General features: G+C 42.1%; 1 protein-coding gene across 1 annotated transcript; it reads left to right on the top strand.

The window, feature by feature from the left end:
* Positions 1-2,919: 2,919 nt before the first annotated feature.
* DCAF11 (DDB1 and CUL4 associated factor 11) lies at positions 2,920-13,762 on the top strand (the record flags this gene model as incomplete). Its single annotated transcript, XM_030970883.1, has 6 exons — positions 2,920-2,986; positions 4,043-4,097; positions 5,568-5,695; positions 8,146-8,322; positions 10,759-10,912; positions 13,619-13,762. Coding segments are annotated over exons 2-6 (640 nt in total), but the record flags the coding sequence as incomplete, so codon positions are not given.
* Between the last annotated feature and the right edge of the window lie 968 nt (positions 13,763-14,730).

Raw genomic sequence — 14,730 nt, 5'->3', positions numbered from 1 at the left:
TCATTATCCACTTTAATCCCATTTTTACTGGTTTTTCCTGCTTTTTTAACTATTTTAAACTGGGTTTTACTGGTTTAAATGATTGTGGGCGTGGCCACGGTGGGCGTGGTCTGCCGCAAGCCCCTCCCACGTGGCCACGCCCCCTCATTTCCCACTTGCATAATAATTTTTAACCATTTTTTAACCATTTTTTACTGATTTTTAATGGGCTTTTAATTGGTTTTTAATTGATTCAAACGGGAGGGGGAGCGGCTCCGGTGGGCGTGGCCTATCTGCTGGCCACGCCCCTCAAGCCCCGCCCCCTCATTACCCAGTTAAATATTCATTTTTAACAATTTCTTACCACTTTAATTGGTTTTTAATTGATTTAAACGGGAGGGGGGGGCGGCGGCTGCGGTGGGCGTGGCCTCTCTGCCGGCCCCGCCCCTCAAGCCCCGCCCCCCCTCAGCTTCCTGCCCAATCACGCGGCGGCGCTGCAGCCCCACCCCCAGAAGGTTTTCTGCTCCCTCTTCTGCGGCCGCCGGCTCCTCACCGCCTGCCAGGGTGCGTGAAATGACCCAAAATCCCCCAAATTTTGGGGCAATTCGGGGCAATTCGGGGAAATTTTGGGAATTCGGGGGAAATTCTCCAAATTTCGCCAAAAAAAACGGAAAAAATCGGGCGAAAAACGGGGATTTTAGGGGTTAAATTTGGCGGGTTTTGGGGTTTTTTTGGTGGCGTTGTGGGTGGGGAATTGTGGAAAATTTAGGGGATTTTGGGGGATTTTGGGAAAATTTTGGGATTTTTGGGGGAATTGGAAGAAATTCTTGAGATTTGGGGAAAAAATTTGGGGAAAATCGGGGAAATTTTGGGTTTTAAGGAATTTTTTTTGTGTTTTAAACTCAAAATTTTTTTGAGATTTTTTGAGTTTGGGGTGGGACAAAAAACTCCAAAATTGCTCCAGATTTGGGGATTTTGGGGCATTTTGGGAAAATCTGGGAAATTTTGGGGGAAATTCTTCAAATTTTGGGAAAAAAAATGGAAAAAAATAGGGTGAAAAACGGGGATTTTAGGGGTTAAATTTGACGTTTTTTGGGGTTTTTTGGTGGCGTTGTGGGTGAGAAATTGGGGGAATTTTGGGGGATTTTGGGGAAATTTTGGGATTTTTGGGGGAATTGGAAGACATTCTTGAAATTTTGGGGAAAAATTTGGGGAAAATCGGGGAAATTTTCGGTTTTTTGGGATTTTTTTTGTTTTAATTTGATTTTTTCACGTTTTTTGGGTGGGTGAGAAATCGGGGGAAATTCCTTGGATTTTGGGATATTTGAGAAATTTTGGGGGAAATTTACTAAATTTTGGGATAATTTAGTGAAATTTTGGGGGAAATTGGGTTTTTCACATGATTTTAGGGTTTTTTGGGGTTTTGCCAAAATTCTCAATTTTTGGAGCCAAAATTTCTAAATTTTGAATAAAAAAAATCAGCAATTTTGACACCAAAAAATCACGAACTTTGATGTAAAACCCCCAAAATTTTGACACAAAAAACTCCAAATTCTGACACAAAAAAGTCACAAATTTTGACACAAAAAAATCCCAAATTTTGAGGGAAAAAATCACGAATTTTGACACCAAAAAGTCCCAAATTTTGACACAGAAAAATCCAAATTTTGACGCAAAAAAATCCTAAATTTTGACACAAGAACTCCCAAATTTTGTCACAAAAAATCCCAAATTTTGGCGCAAAAAATCCCAAATTTTGACGCAAAAAAACCCCCCAAATTTTGACACAAAATATCTCAAATTGTGACACAAAAAAATCACAAATTTTGACACAAAAAACCCCACAAATTTTGACACAAAAAAATCACAGATTTTGACACAAAACCTCACAAATTTTGACACCAAAAAATCACAAATTTTGACACAAAAAAATCACAAATTTAGACGCAAAAAAATAAGGAATTTTGACGTAAAAACCCCCAAATTTTGACACAAAAAACCCCAAATTTTGACACAAAAAACCCCACAAATTTTGACACCAAAAAATCTGAAATTTTGACACAAAAAACCCCAAATTTTGACACAAAAAAATCACAATTTTTGAGGCAAAAATACCCCAAATTTTGACGCAAAAAAATCACGAATTTTGACACAAAACCCCACAAATTTTGACACAAAAAAATCACAAATTTAGACACAAAAAAATAAGGAATTTTGACGTAAAAACCCCCAAATTTTGACACAAAAAACCCCAAATTTTGACACAAAAAACCCCACAAATTTTGACACCAAAAAATCTGAAATTTTGACACAAAAAACCCCAAATTTTGACACACAAAAATCACAATTTTTGAGGCAAAATGGGGAAATTTTGACTGGGGTTAATCCTTTGTACTGGGACACAAAAATGGGGAAAATTTTGACACAAAAATCACAAATTTTTGACCTTAAAAAAAAGGAATTTTGACGTAAAAAAATGACAAAATTTTGACACAAAAAACCCCAAATTTTGACACAAAAAACCCCACAAATTTTGGGGGAAAAAATCTGAAATTTTGACACAAAAAACCCCAAATTTTGACACAAAAAAATCACAAATTTTGAGGCAAAAAAACCCCAAATTTTGACGCAAAAAAATCACGAATTTTGACACAAAAACCCCAAAATTTTGACACAAAAAAATCACAAATTTTGACGCAAAAAATAAGGAATTTTGACGTAAAACCCCCAAATTTTGACGCAAAAAAATCCGAAATTTTGACACAAAAAATCCCGGAGGGTTTGGGGTCTGTTTTTAACCCAAATTCCCCAATTTTTTTTTTAACCAAAATTTTGATTTTTTCCCCCAAATTTAGACCACACCCTGCGGTTGTTCGAGGTCTCCGGGCGGCGGCTGCGCCAAAAATCCGGCGCCACCAGGGGGCGCCACGTGGGCTGGGCGTCCTGAAAGGCCGCCTTCAGCCCCGACGGGGAGCCAGGCCCCTCTACTGCTCCTGGTCCAACTACGTTTGACTGGGAATGGCTGGGGGGGAAAAATGGGGGAAAAACGGGGGAAAATGGTGAAAAAATGATGAAAATCGGTGAAAAATGAGGAAATTACGGCGAAAAATGGGGAAGATATGGGGGAAAATGGGGAAATGGGGGAAAGAAAGGGTTAAAAGTGGGGAAAATGGGGGGAAATGGGAACTGGGGTTACTGGTTTGTACTGGGAGGAGGAAAATGGGGAAAAATTGGGAAAAAATGGGAAAAATGGTGAAAAAATGACGAAAATCGGTGAAAAAATGACAAAATTACGGCAAAAAATGGGGAAGATGTGGGGAAAAATGGGGAAATGGGGAAAGAAAGGGTTAAAAATGGGGGAAATGGGAACTGGGGTTACTGGTTTGTACTGGGAGGGACTGGGAGGGCGAAAATGGGGAAAAAATGGGAAAAAACGGTGAAAAAATGATGAAAATCGGTGAAAAAATGACGAAATGACGGCAAAAAATGGGGAAGATGTGGGGAAAATTAGGGAAATTTGAGGAAAAGCGAGGGGAAATAGGGTTTGGGGTTACTGGTTTGTACTGGGAGGAGGAAAATGGGGAAAAATAGGGAAAAAATGGGAAAAATCGGTGAAGAAATGACGAAATTACGGCAAAAAATGGGGAAGATATGGTAAAAAATGGGGAAATTGTGGGAAAGAAAGGGTTAAAAATGGGGGAAATGGGAACTGGGGTTACTGGTTTGGACTGGGAGGGACTGGGAGGGGGAAAATGGGGAAAAAATTGGAAAAAACGGTGAAAAATGGCGAAAATCGGTGAAAAAATGGGGAAGATGCGGCAAAAAAATGGGGAAAATGTGGGAAAGAAGGGGTTAAAAGCAGCCCAAAAAAAAGGGTTAAAATGGGAAAAAAAAGGGTTAAAACCGGGGGGAATGGGGACTGGGGTTGCTGGTTTGGACTGGGAGGCGAAAAAACGGCGAAAATCGGCGAAAAAACGGGAAAAAGGGTTAAAACCGGGGAAAATGCAAAAAAAAAAGGGTGAAAAGGGGGCGTGGCCTGAGCTGGCCCCGCCCAATTTTGCAGTCCACGTGTTCGATTTGCATGGAGAGGGCGACGCCCACACGGCGCTGGACTTCAGGTGGGGGCGTGGCTTCAATTTGGGGCGTGGCTTTTTAATTTAGGGGCGTGGCTTCTTTATTTGGGGGCGTGGCTTCTCATTTTGGAGGCGTGGCTTTTATTTAGTGGGCGTGGCTTGGGTTTTGTTTTCCCTCATTTGCATTTGGGGGCGTGGTTCCGGCTAATTTCCCCTATAAGGGGCGTGGCTGTGTTGCTTGGGGGGTGTGGCTTCAACCCTAATTTGCATTTTGGGGCGGGGCTTGGGGGGTCTTGAGGGTCTGATTTGCATTTGTGGGCGGGGTTTGATGGGTTTGTGGGCGTGGCTTGGCTTCCTGGGTGTTAATTTGCATTCGGGGCGGGGCTTAGTGGGTATTTGGTGCTTTAAGGGGCGTGGCTTTGCTCTTTGGGGGCGTGGTTTCGGTTCAAATTTGCTTTTTGGGGCGGGGCTTAAGACACCCTGTTACGAAGTGGGCGTGGCTTAATAACCAAACCAATCCGATATGATAAAGTGGGCGTGGCTTTAAAAAACCAATTAACATATTAGAATGAAGTGGGCGTGGCTTAAATTCCTAATTAACACAGTGGGCGTGGCTTAAATGCCCAATCAACGCGTTATGACAAAGTGGGCGTGGCTTAACCCCAGAATTAACCCAATGTAACACAGTGGGCGTGGCTTAAACTCCTGTTTAACAAGGTGGGCGTGGCTTAGCACCCGGTCAAGAAAGTGGGCGTGGCTTTAACATCAAAGGAAATACAATGCAGCAAAGTGGGCGTGGCTTAAACCAGGAATTAATCCCATAAAGTGGGCGTGGCTAACCCCCAAACCAACCTATATGTAATAAAGTGGGCGTGGCTTAAACGCCGATTTTAAAATGTGGGCGTGGCTTAAACCCCTTTATTAACCCAATATAACACAGTGGGCGTGGCTTAAATCCATTAACCTAATATAACACAGTGGGCGTGGCTTAAACCCCTTATTAACCCGATGTAATGCAGTGGGCGTGGCTTAATTCAATATTTAGCAAGGTGGGCGTGGCTTAAATACCTTATTAACGTGATATAACACAGTGGGCGTGGCTTAAATCCATTATTACCCCGATATAACACAGTGGGCGTGGCTTAAATACCTTATTAACCCAATATAACACAGTGGGCGTGGCTTAATCCCCTTATTAATGAAATATAACGCAGTGGGCGTGGCTTAAGCCCCTTATTAAGCTAATATAACACAGTGGGCGTGGCTTAACCGCTTATTAACCGAATATAATGCAGTGGGCGTGGCTTAATTCAATGTTTAGCAAGGTGGGCGTGACTTACATACCTTATTAACCCGATATAACACAGTGGGCGTGGCTTAAACCCCTTATTAACCCGATATAACACAGTGGGCGTGGCTTAAACCCCTTATTAACCCAATATAACACAATGGGCGTGGCTTATTTCCTGTTAAACGAAGCGGGCGTGGCTTATCTCTGTCCCCTCCCCCCGGCAGGCCCGAGGACCGGGCGCTTCGCCGTCTTCTCATTGGCCGTGGGGCCGGATGGGCGGGACGTGATGGGCGGGGCCAACGACGGCTGCGTCTACGTCTACGACCGGCAGGCGCAGCGCAGGGTGGAGAGGGTGAGAGGGCGGTTCAAACCAGTAAAAACCAGTAAAACCAGTAAAAACCAGTGACCCCAATTTTAACCCTTTTTTGGCCGATTTGTTGTTGATTTTTTCTGATTTTTTGCTGATTTTTTGCTGATTTTTTGCTGATTTTTTGCTGATTTTAACCGATTTTTTTGCCAATATTTTTGCCAATTTTTGTTGACTTTTGGGCCAATTTTTTTTGCCGATTTCTTGCCGTTTTTTGGTTCTTATTTCACCCTTTTTTGCCCGATTTTTTACCATATTTTTACCTTTTTTTGCCAATTTTTTACTGATTTTTCACCAAATTTTTTGCCGATTTTTTGCTGATTTTTTGCTAATTTTTTACCCATTTTTTGACAATTTTTAACCAATTTTTTGCCGTTTTTTGGTCATTTTTTGGTCATTTATTAACCCTTTTTTTCTCCCTTTTTTCCCCATTTTTTTACTTCCCAATCCAAACCAGTACAATCCAGTTCAAACCGGTTCAAACCAGTAAAAACCAGTGAAAACCAGTGACCCCAATTTTAACCCTTTGTTCGCCCATTTTTTGCTGAATTTTTCTGATTTTTTTCGGATTTTTTTCTGATTCTTTTCTGATTTTTTGCCAATTTTTGATCCTTATTTAGCCCTTTTTTGGCCGATTTTTGGCTGATTTTTTTTGCTGATTTTTTTGCCAATTTTTTACCGATTTTTTCTGATTTTTTTTCGGATTTTTTTTGGATTTTTTTTGGATTTTTTTCAGATTTTTTGCCGATTTTTTTTTTTTTGCCGATTTTTTTGTTAATTTTTTGCCGTTTTTTGGATCCTTATTTAACCCTTTTTTGGCTGATTGTTACCGATTTTTTGCCAATTTTTGCCGATTTTTTTTGCCGGTTTTTGGTCCTTATTTAACCCTTTTTTGGCCAATTTTTTGCCGATTTTTTGGTCATTTTTTGGTCTTTTTTTGGTCATTTTTGTACCCTTTTTTTCTCCCTTTCATCCCCATTTTTTTACTTACCAGTTCAAACCAGTATAAACCAGTTCAAACCAGTAAAAACCAGTGACCCCCTTGTTAACCCTTTTTTGGCCGATTTTTTAACGATTTTTTCTGATTTTTTTTGTGTTTTTTTCGGATTTTTGTCGGATTTTTAACCAGTTTTTGGTCCTTCTTTAACCCTTTTTTGGCCGATTTTTTGCCGATTTTTGCCAAATTTTTAAACAATTTTTGGCCAATTTTTTGCTGATTTTTTGCTGATTTTTTGCTGATTTTTTGCCAATTTTTTGCCGATTTTTAACCGATTTTTTTGCCAATTTTTTGCCAATTTTTGCCGATTTTTTGGTCATTTTTTGGTCATTTTTTAACCCTTTTTTTTCTCCCTTTTTTCCCTGTTTTTTAACCTCCCAATCCAAACCAGTACAATCCAGTTCAAACCGATTTTTTCTGATTTTTTCGAAAACCAGTAAAAACCAGTGACCCCAATTTTAACCCTTTGTTCGCCGATTTTTTGCTGATTTTTTCTGATTTTTTTTGGATTTTTTTCTGATTTTTTTTGGATTTTTTGCCAATTTTTGTCGATTTTTTGCCAATTTTTTTGCCCATTTTTGCCGATTTCTTGCCCATTTTTTGCCATTTTTTGGTCTTTATTTAGCCCTTTTCTGCCAATTTTTTAAAGATTTTTTTGCTGATTTTTTGCCAATTTTTGGCCAATTTTTTGCTGATTTTTTGCCGATTTTTTGACAATTTTTTTGCCGATTTTTTGCCCTTTTTTTACCAATTTTTCTGCCAATTTTTTGCGTTTTTTGTCCTTATTTAACCCTTTTTTGGCCCGTTTTTTGCCGACTTTCTGCTGATTTTTTTATCCTTATTTAACCCTTTTTTGGCCCATTTTTTGCCAATTTTTTTACCAATTTTTTGCCGATTTTTTTGTCATTTTTTGGTCATTTTTTAACCCTTTTTTCCCCATTTTTCCCCCTTTTTTTTTGCCCTTTCCCCCCCAATTTTTTGCCCTTTTTTCCCCTTTTTTTCCCCTTTTTTTTTTTTTTCCCCGATTTTTCCCTCCCAGTCCAAACCAGTACAAACCAGTCCAAACCAGTAACCCCAATTCCCATTTCCCCCATTTCCCCCCATTTTTAACCCTTTCTTTCCCATATTTCCCCATTTTTAACCCTTTTTTCCCCATCTTTTGCCCTTTTTTCACCCTTTTTTCCCCGATTTTCCCCATTTTCCCCCCTCCCAGTCCCTCCCAGTCCAAACCAGCAACCCCAGTTCCCATTCCCCGCCATTTTTAACCCTTTCCCCTCCCTTTCCCCATCCCTTTTAACCCTTTCCTCGCCGTTTTTAACCCTTTCCATGCCCTATTTTTCCCCATTTTTCCCCCGTTTTTTCGCCGGTTTTTCGCCGTTTTTCGCCGTTTTTTCGCCGTTTTTTCGCCGTTTTTTCCACTTTTTTTCCCCAATTCCAGGTCCCCGCCCACGAGGATGACGTCAACGCCGTGGCGTTGGCCGACGCCTCGGGGCAGCTCCTCCTCTCCGGCGGCGACGACGCCGTGGGCCGGGCCTGGGACCGGCGCTGCCTGGCCGAGGGGCCGGCGGTCACTCTGGCCGGACACCGGGACGGGCTGACCTTCCTGCACGCCAGGGTGAGGGCGCTGGGTCGGGCTGGGGAGGCGGGGAAACGGGGAGGGACGGCGGGAACGCCGAAAAACGGGCGAAAACGGGGAAAAACGGGCAAAAAACGGGCAACAAACGGGGAAAAAATGGGGGAAATATGGGGAAGAAAGGGTTAAAAATGGGGAAATGGGAATTGGGGTTACTGGTTTGTACTGGGAGGCGAACAAACGGGAAAAATGGTGAAAAAACTGCGAAAAACGGGCGAAAAATGGGAAAAATGGGGAAAATAGGGAAAAACGGGGGAAATAGGGGTAAAAATGGGGAAATGTGGGGAAGAAAGGGTTAAAAATGGGGAAAATGGGGGAAATGGGAACTGGGGTTACTGGTTTGGACTGGGAGGGACTGGGAGGAGAAAAACCGGGGAGAAACGGCAAAAAACGGCGAAAAAATGGGGAAAAATAGGGAGAAATGGGGAAAATAGGGGTAAAATTGGGGGAAATATGGGGAAGAAAGGGTTAAAAATGGGGGAAATGGGAATTGGGGTTACCGGTTTGTACTGGGAGGCGAAAAAACGGGAAAAATGGTGAAAAAACTGCGAAAAACGGGCGAAAAATGGGAAAAATGGGGAAAACCGGGGAAAAACGGCAAAAAACGAGCGAAAAACGAGGAAATTAGGAGTAAAATTGGGGGAAATATGGGGAAGAAAGGGTTAAAAATGGGGAAATGGGAACTGGGGTTACTGGTTTGTACTGGGAGGCGAAAAACGGGGAAAAACGGGCGAAAAATGGGGAAAATAGGGAAAAACGGGGGAAATAGGGGTAAAATTGGGGGAAATGTGGGGAAGAAAGGGTTAAAAAGGGGAAATGGGGGAAATGGGAACTGGGGTTACTGGTTTGGACTGGGAGGGACTGGGAGGTGAAAAAATGGGAGAAACGGCAAAAACAGGGAAAAATGGGGAAAATGGGGAAAAATAGGGAGAAATGGGGAAAATAGGGGTAAAAATGGGGGAAATGGGGGAAGAAAGGGTTAAAAATGGGGGAAATGGGAATTGGGGTTACTGGTTTGTACTGGGAGGTGAAACAAACGGGAAAAATGGTGAAAAAACTGCGAAAAACGGGCGAAAAATGGGAAAAATGGGGAAAACCGGGGAAAAATGGGGAAAACGGCAAAAAACGGGCTTAAAAACGGGAAATTAGGAGTAAAATGGGGAAATATGGGGAAGAAAGGGTTAAAATGGGGAAATGAGAACAAGGGTTACCGGTTTGTACTGGGAGGGGAAAAAACGGGAAAAATGGTGAAAAAACTGCGAAAAAAATGGGAAAAATGGGGAAAAACGGGGAAAAACGGCAAAAAACGGGCGAAAAACGGGGAAATTAGGAGTAAAAATGGGGGAAATATGGGGAAGAAAGGGTTAAAAATGGGGAAATGGGAACTGGGGTTACTGGTTTGTACTGGGACTGGGATAAAAAAAAAAAACGGGTGAAAAATGGGGAAAATAGGGAAAACGGGGGAAATTAAAATGGGGAAATGTGGGAAGGGGTTGGGGAAATGGGGAAATGGGAACTGGGGTTACTGGTTTGGACTGGGAGGGACTGGGAGGAGAAAAAACGGGGAGAAACGGCAAAAAACCGACGAAAAACGGGCGAAAAACAGGGAAAATGGGGAAAAATTGGGGAAATAGGGGTAAAAATGGGGAAATGTGGGGAAGAAAGGGTTAAAATGGGGAAATGGGAACTGGGGTTACTGGTTTGTACTGGGAGGGACTGGGAGGGGAAAAATGGGGGAAAATGGGGAAAAAACGGTGAAAATGGGGGAAAATGGGAAAAATGGGTTAAAAATGGGAAAAAAAGGGTTAAAAATGGGGAAAAATTTGGTTAAAAATGGAGGAAATGGGAACTGGTTTGTACTGGTTTGTACTGGGAGGGGAAAAATGGGGAAAAAACGGGGAAAAAATGGTGAAAAATGGGGAAAAAAACTGCCAAAAAACGGGGAAAAAAGGGAAAAATTGGCTGAAAATGGGTCAAAAACAGCTCAAATCGATTGGGATTTTTTCGTGCTGGTTTGTACTGGTTTGTACTGGTTTGTACTGGGATTTCATCCATGGGAGAGGCAAGAAAATGGGGAAAAATGGCTGAAAAATGGCAAAAATGGCGAAAAAATGGCGAAAAACCAGCGAAAATGGGTCAAAAATGGCTCAAATCGATCCGGATTTTTTTTGTACTGGTTTGTACTGGTCCAAACTGGTTTGTACTGGGATTTCATCCCTGAGAGAGCATTTGAGGGCACAAAAAATGGGGAAAAATAGTGAAAAATGGGCAAAAAAATGGCAAAAAAAGGTCAAAAAATGGGGAAAAAAAAAGGCGAAAAAACGGCGAGAATGGGTCAAAAACGGCTCAAATCGATCGGGATTTTTTCGTGCTGGTTTTAACTGGTTTGTACTGGTTTGTACTGGTTTCTGGCGGCAGGGGGACGGTCGCTACGTGGTGTCCAACTCCAAGGACCAGTCGGCCAAGCTGTGGGACCTGCGGCGTCCCTCGGGGCCGGCGGCGCTGGCGGCGGCGCGCCGGGCGGTGGCGCGGCAGAGCTGGGACTACCGGTGGCAGAGGGCGCCCCGGGCCGGTTCGTACCGGTTCGGACTGGGATGGGGGAGAAAAACGGCGAAAAAACGGGGAGAAACGGTGAAAAAACGGGGAAAAACGGTGAAAAAACGGCGGAGATAGGGCGAAAAATGGGGGAAATGTGGTGAAAAATGGGGGAGAAAGGGTTAAAAATGGGGGGGAAACGGAACTGGGGTTACTGGTTTGTACTGGGAGGGACTGGGAGGGGGAAAAATGGGGGAAAATGGGGAAAAAATGGTGAAAAACGGTTAAAAAATGGGGAAAATATGAAGAAAAATGGGGAAAGTATGGGGGGAAAGAAAGGGTTAAAAATGGGGGAAAAAGGGTTAAAATTGGGGGAAATGGGAACTGGGGTTACTGGTTTGTACTGGGAGGGACTGGGAGGGGGAAAATGGGAAAAACGGTGAAAAAATGGGGAAAAAACGGTGAAAAAATGGGGAAAAAATGGGGAAAAAACGGGGAAAAATGGTGAAAATAGGGCTAAAAATGGGGAAAATGCGAAAAATTGGGGAAAAAGGGTTAAAATTGGGGGAAATGGGAACTGGGGTTACTGGTTTGGACTGGGAGGGACTGGGAGGGGGAAAAATGGGGGAAAAATGGTGAAAAAATGGTGAAAAACGGTGAAAAAATGGGGAAAATATGAAGAAAAACCGGGGAAAGTATGGGGGAAAGAAAGGGTTAAAAATGGGAGAAAAAGGGTTAAAATTGGGGGGGAATGGGAACTGGGGTTACTGGTTTGGACTGGGAGGGACTGGGAGGGGGAAAAATGGGAAAAACGGTGAAAAAATGACAAAAACGGTGAAAAAACGGGGAAAAAAGGGTTAAAAATGGAGGAAATACGGGGAAGAAAGGGTTAAAAATTCGATTGATTTCGTTGATTTTTGGGGCAATTTTTGGGTGAATTTTCCCCATTTTTGGTTCAATTTTGAGCCAATTTTTGGGTGAATTTTATCTCATTTCTGGTCCAATTTTGAGCCAATTTTTGGGTGAATTTTATTTCATTTTTGGGTGAATTTTCCCCATTTTTGGTCCAATTTCGAGGCAATTTTTGGGTGAATTTTCCCCATTTTTGGTCCAATTTCGAGGCAATTTTTTGGTGAATTTTCCCCATTTTTGGTCCAATTTTGAGGCAATTTTTGGGTGAATTTTGGACCAATTTTTATCAATTTTTGCTGAATTTTTGGGCAAAGTTTTGCTCATTTTTGGGCCAACTTTGGGCAAATTTTTGTGACTTTTTGTTCGTTTTTGGGCCATTTTTGAGCCAATTTTGGGCCAATTTTGGGGTCAATTTTCCTTCATTTTTGGGTCAATTTACGGCGGAATTTTGGGTGGAATTTCCTCCATTTTTGGGTGAATTTTGAACCAATTTTGTGCCAATTTTTTGCATCAATTTTGCTGATTTTGGAGTCAATTTTTGGGCCGAATTTCTCCCATTTTTAGATCAATTTTGAGCCAATTTTTGGGTGAGTTTTTGACTGAATTTCTCCCATTTTTGGGTCCAATTTTTGGGCTGAATTTCCCTCATTTTTGGACCAATTTTTGGGTGAAATTTGCTCAATTTTGCGTCAAGCTTAGGCGAATTTTTAGGCTGATTTTCCCCAATTTTTGGGGTGAATTTCTCTCATTTTTGGACCAATTTGGGCTGAATTTTTCCTTGAATCTCTGGGTCAATTCTTCCCATTTCTGGGTGAATTTTTGGGTGAATTTCCGCTCAATTTTGAGCCAATTTCGCTCAATTTTGGGCGAATTTCCCTCAAATTTTGGGGTGAATTTTGGTCATTTTTGGACCAATTTTAGGCCGAATTTTGGGTGGAATTTCCCCCATTTTGGGGTCAATTTTGGTGCAATTTTTGTGTGAATTTCCCCAATTTTTAGACCAATTTTTGGGCCAATTTTGTCCCAATTTTCATCCAATTTTAGGGTCAATTTTTAGATCAATTTTGTGCTAATTTTTGGGTCAATTTTGACCCAATTTTTTGTCAATTTTTGGCTGGATTTTTGGGCCAATTTTGAGCCAAATTTCTGCCAAATTTGACACCAATTTCTTATTTATTGTAATCGATTTGGGTCAATTTTGAGCAAATTTCTCTAAATTTTCGCGTAAATTTCCCCAATTTTTGTCTCCAAAATCCCAAATTTTAACATTTCAGGACAAATTTTTGGGTGAATTTCGCTCATTTTTGGGTCAATTTTGGGTGCAATTTTTGGGCGAATTTTAGGCTGAATTTCCCCCATTTTCAGGTCAATTTTGACCAGTTTTGGGGCCAATTTTTGGGCTGAATTTCCCTCATTTGTGGACCAATTTTTGGGTGAAATTTGCTCAATTTTGCGTCAAGCTTAGGTGAATTTTTAGACTGAATTTCTCCAATTTTTGGGTCGATTTTTGGGTCAATTTGGGGTCAATTTTGAGGTCTATTTGGGGTCAATTTTGGGTCAGTTTTGGGGTCAATTTTGGGTCAAATTTGGGTCAATTTTTGGGTCAATTTTTGGGGTGAATTTCCCTCATTTTTGGACCAATTTGGGCTGAATTTTTCCTTGAATCTCTGGGTCAATTCTTCCCATTTCTGGGTGAATTTTTGGCTGAATTTCCGCACAATTTTGAGCCAATTTTGGCCCAATTTTGGGGCGAATTTCAAAAAAATTTACGCCCGTTTTTCCCGATTTTAGCGATTTTCCCGGATTTCTCACGGTGGGCGTGTCCTTGCAGCCCGGAAGGCCACGCCCCTGCCCGGTGACGCGTCGCTGGTGACGTTCCGCGGCCACGCGGTGCTGCACACGCTGCTGCGCTGCCGCCTGGCGCCGCCCGGGCGCCCAGCGCTGGCGGCCGGCAGCGCCGACGGGAGCGTGCTGGGTAAGGCCGGGGGGCGGGAAAAACGGGGAGAAACGCCGAAAAAACGGGAAAAACGGTGAAAAACCGGGGAGAAACGGTGAAAAAATGGGGTGAAACGGTGAAAAAACGGGGAGAAACGGTGGAAAAATGGCCAAAAATGGGGGAGAAAGGGTTAAAATTGGGGGGAATGGGAACTGGGGTTACTGGTTTGTACTGGGAGGGACTGGGAGAGAAAAAACGGGGGAAAACGGTGAAAACGGGGAGAAACGGTGAAAAATGGGAAAAAACGGTGAAAAAATGGGAAAAACGGTGAAAAAATGGTGAAAAACGGTGGAAAAATGGTGGAAAAACGGGAGAAAAACGGTGGAAAAAACGGGGAGAAACGGTGAAAAAATGGTGAAAAAACAGTGGAAAAATGGTGAAAAAATGGCCAAAAATGGGGGAGAAAGGGTTAAAAATGGGGGAAATGGGAACTGGGGTTACTGGTTTGTACTGGGAGGGACTGGGAGAGAAAAAATGGGGGGAAACGGTGAAAAAATGGTGAAAAAACGGTGGAAAAAACGGGGAGAAACGGAGGAAAAATGGGGTGAAACGGTGAAAAATGGGAAAAACAGTGAAAAAATGGGAAAAAACGGTGAAAAAATGGTGAAAAAACGGTGGAAAAAACGGGGAGAAACGGAGGAAAAATGGGGTGAAACGGTGAAAAATGGGAAAAACAGTGAAAAAATGGGAAAAACAGTGTAAAAACGGGGAGAAACGGTGAAAAAATGGTGAAAAAACAGTGAAAAAATGGTAAAAAAACGGTGAAAAAATGGGAAAAAACAGAGAAAAATGGTGAAAAAACGGTGGGAAAATGGTGAAAAAACGGTGGAAAAAACGGGGAGAAACGGTGAAAAAACGGGAAAACGGTGAAAAAATGGGAAAAAACAGTGAAAAATGGTGAAAAAACGGTGGGAAAAATGGGGAGAAACGCTTAAAAATGGTGAAAA

This window comes from Camarhynchus parvulus, unplaced genomic scaffold (genome assembly GCF_901933205.1).
Source record: "Camarhynchus parvulus unplaced genomic scaffold, STF_HiC, whole genome shotgun sequence".
NCBI lineage: Eukaryota > Metazoa > Chordata > Aves > Passeriformes > Thraupidae > Camarhynchus > Camarhynchus parvulus.
This window is presented reverse-complemented; position numbering and strand designations above follow the sequence as displayed.